At 42.2% G+C, this 2,987-nt stretch overlaps 1 protein-coding gene across 1 annotated transcript in view; it reads right to left on the bottom strand.

Moving 5' to 3' along the window:
* FGD6 (FYVE, RhoGEF and PH domain containing 6) overlaps window positions 1–2,543 on the bottom strand; it is a gene marked incomplete at its 5' end in the record, with an annotated part of 61,022 nt that extends 58,479 nt beyond the window's left edge. The window contains one exon of the mRNA XM_009083846.1: window positions 84–2,543. Coding sequence (XP_009082094.1) covers window positions 84–2,543 — 2,460 coding nt within the window. The remainder of the gene's footprint in view (window positions 1–83) is intronic.
* Window positions 2,544–2,987: the final 444 nt, after the last annotated feature.

Below are 2,987 nucleotides of genomic sequence, written 5' to 3' on the forward strand. Positions count from 1 at the left end.
CTCTCAAGTAATCATTTAAACATATTTACAATCAATCAGAGTTGCAACGGAGCTGTTTAACTTTCTGTTTCTCTTTATTTTACCTGTCAATTCTCCAAGGCCTGCTTGTAGTTTCACAAGGCTCCTCAACCTCATAGAAGCCAGTGCTCTGGTCTTCAACGCTGCTGGAGTTCTGCCATTCAAAACAGAGATTTCTCCTAGCACCCATAGCAAAAGGCAAGTTCTCATACTCAGGTATTTCCTCATAGTGACGCACATTCTCATACTCTGGAGCACAAGTGCTGGTCCCAGAATTCAAATGCATTTGTGAAAAGTTCTCTCCCAAAAGCACATGTCTATCTAAAGACTCCAGCCTTTGGTTATTTCGCATCTCAGGCTGACTTCTGTTTCTCTGCCTCTTCTTCTGTAATGCTGGACTACTTATTTCCAGGGAATGTGCCTTGGCAGATTTAGCTTTTCTTTCATTGCCTACAGACGCTATATTCCTGTTGGTACCACTTCCGTACCCATCCCCAGTGGAAAGGTTGGCAATAGCACTATCCACTGACTGACTGCCTTTAGACAGAAATTTTTGGAAGTCACTTTTCATTAAGCAAACTGACAGTTTCATGTTCAGAAACTTTTTCAAGCTGTTTTTCTTCTGGTGGTCTTTGCAAGGCTTGTCTGTCCTGTCCATGTCCACAGAAGAGAGAGACTTGGCCCTAGGTTTTGTCACAACAGTCAAGTGGTTGAAGCTGGCAGCAATGTTAGCAGTTTTTAATGATTCAGAATTTCCTGAAAACGGAAGAATAGGATGAGGTAACTTCCAGACGGGTTTCTCAGAAGAACGCTTGGGTATATCACAGGATGACAGTGCACCTTGCTCCTTGGCTTGTGGATGTGTGAAGTGAGAGCCTTCCAAAACACTACTTGATTTGTCCTCACTGCAGGTGTAAGAACTTTTGTCCACAAGCTCTGCTGATGCAGCTTTTTTCAGCAGGCCAGCAGCTGGAAGGCTGTGCCTCTGTGGTTTCTTAGGAACAACTTTTGGAGAACTCTCATCCTTTATCTTAACTTCTTTATCTTCCATGTTTTGTGGGGAAACATGGAGGCTACTGGAAGCAGATGAGTGCTGACTGCTCGTCAATTTGAGCTGCTTTGGCAAACTCATGGACAACACATCACACCTAACAAAGTTAGTCCTTTTGTCCACAGCATCTGACACACTGCTGTCACCTGTTATCTCATTCATGGAGTTAACAACGTTATGGTCTGTATCTAAAGAACATTCAAGATTGCCCACCAAACCAGAACTTTTGTGTGACAACTGAGGCAAAAGATTTTGTGAAGCTGACTCTTCCACAGCAGGTTCCTTCACCTGATGCATTTTGCCTGCATTGCTTTGAGTCACCTCATATTTTTCAGGATGAAGCAAGTCTATATTATTGTTATAACAAACACTTTGACCAAGGATATTAATTTTTCCTGGCTTTTTAAAGCTTTGGTCCACAAGCCCACAGGAATCTTTATCTGAATTAGATGATTCCTTCGTTCCTTCCCCTGTGGTGTCTATGCCATCCTGACGGACTAGACATGCAGCCCGTGGCTTTCTTGGCTTAGGGATAGGAAGCACTTTTGAGCTCAGGACTGAAGATGCTTCAGGGGAGGCTTTATCAGCATCTGCTTTCATCCCTACTTCACCTGAAAACTTACTACTGCTATTTAAATTTTCATTTTCTAAGATTTCCTGGTCCAATGGGCAAGAATAACTGTGGTTATTTTCAGCCAAACTAGGACAAATTTCTGACACATGAAACTCACCAGCAATGATCTTACCATCAGTATTTTGTTGCTTCCCTTTAGCTAACTCAGACGGTGGAGACTGTACAAGTTCCATAAACTCTATTTTAACGTTGTTCTTGGAACTGCTGCCATCCCCTTTGCCAAGTTTGTCGGCATACCTGTGTCTCACAGGACTGCTGTTAGGAAACACACCATGAGTTAGGACATCCTTGAGTTTCTCTTCCAAAATGCTGGCTTTCAAAACCACCTGACTCCTATTTCCCAGTTTTTCATTGTGACTATCCCCCAGGGATAGAGCACTTCTTTCACCAGCTTTGATGTTCTCTAAGTTTTCAAAGTGCTCAAGAATGATCTGAGTTTTACAGGTGTTCTCTCCATTTCCAAGTTTATGAAGGCATTCAAATTTGCACGATGACATGGGTAGAATATATGCTGTGTTGCCAGTACTCCCTTCCGAGGTTTCATTTTTGTAGTTCAAGTGGTCTAGCGTTTGAGAAGAATCTTCCCTGTGCTCCTCAAAGCTTTTTGTGCTTTTCTGTGTAGACGATAGAGGTTTAACTTCCGGAATGGATGAGCTCTTGAGAACCTTTGGTTTCGGTGCAATTGCAGGCTTGGTTTTCCTTGCTGCTTGTATCACACCAGAAAGTACAACATCAGGCTTCGGTGCCACAGGCGGAGGTGTTGCCTTGTGTCCTACCACAAATTTTGGTTTCGGGGCCACTGGTGGCTTCTTGATTTCTAGAAAGGATAGAAAACAAAGACTTTAGTCACCATTTCCCACAGAACAACTTCGCCCACACTGCAGTATTATTAGATTTAACTCATGTGATCTACAAGATCTCAATGTGTGTATGAATACATTTATCTTGTAAACTCATGCTGCCCTTCCCTAACACAGCTTTTTTGCTAGTTGCCTTTCTTTGTTTTAATAAGCACAATCAAGGAGTGGAAGAAAAAGTCCTCAAAGGTAACTTGTTAACAAAGAGTTTAACTTAATAAAGCACAGATCGCTCAGATGCTTAAGTATGATGCTAATAAAAACAGAGCAGATTAGCCTGGGTTTACAGTTTGACCTGTTATAATATGTCAAGTGACACATATATAATAAGCCATGAAGATAACAGGACAGCTTAGGCTAACTACCAGGACAGTTCAATCCCTTCCTCCACCACCTTCGGAAATGCGTAATCTGAAATTCCTCTTTC

Source organism: Acanthisitta chloris, unplaced genomic scaffold (genome assembly GCF_000695815.1).
Source record: "Acanthisitta chloris isolate BGI_N310 unplaced genomic scaffold, ASM69581v1 scaffold18750, whole genome shotgun sequence".
Classification (NCBI taxonomy): Eukaryota; Metazoa; Chordata; class Aves; order Passeriformes; family Acanthisittidae; genus Acanthisitta; species Acanthisitta chloris.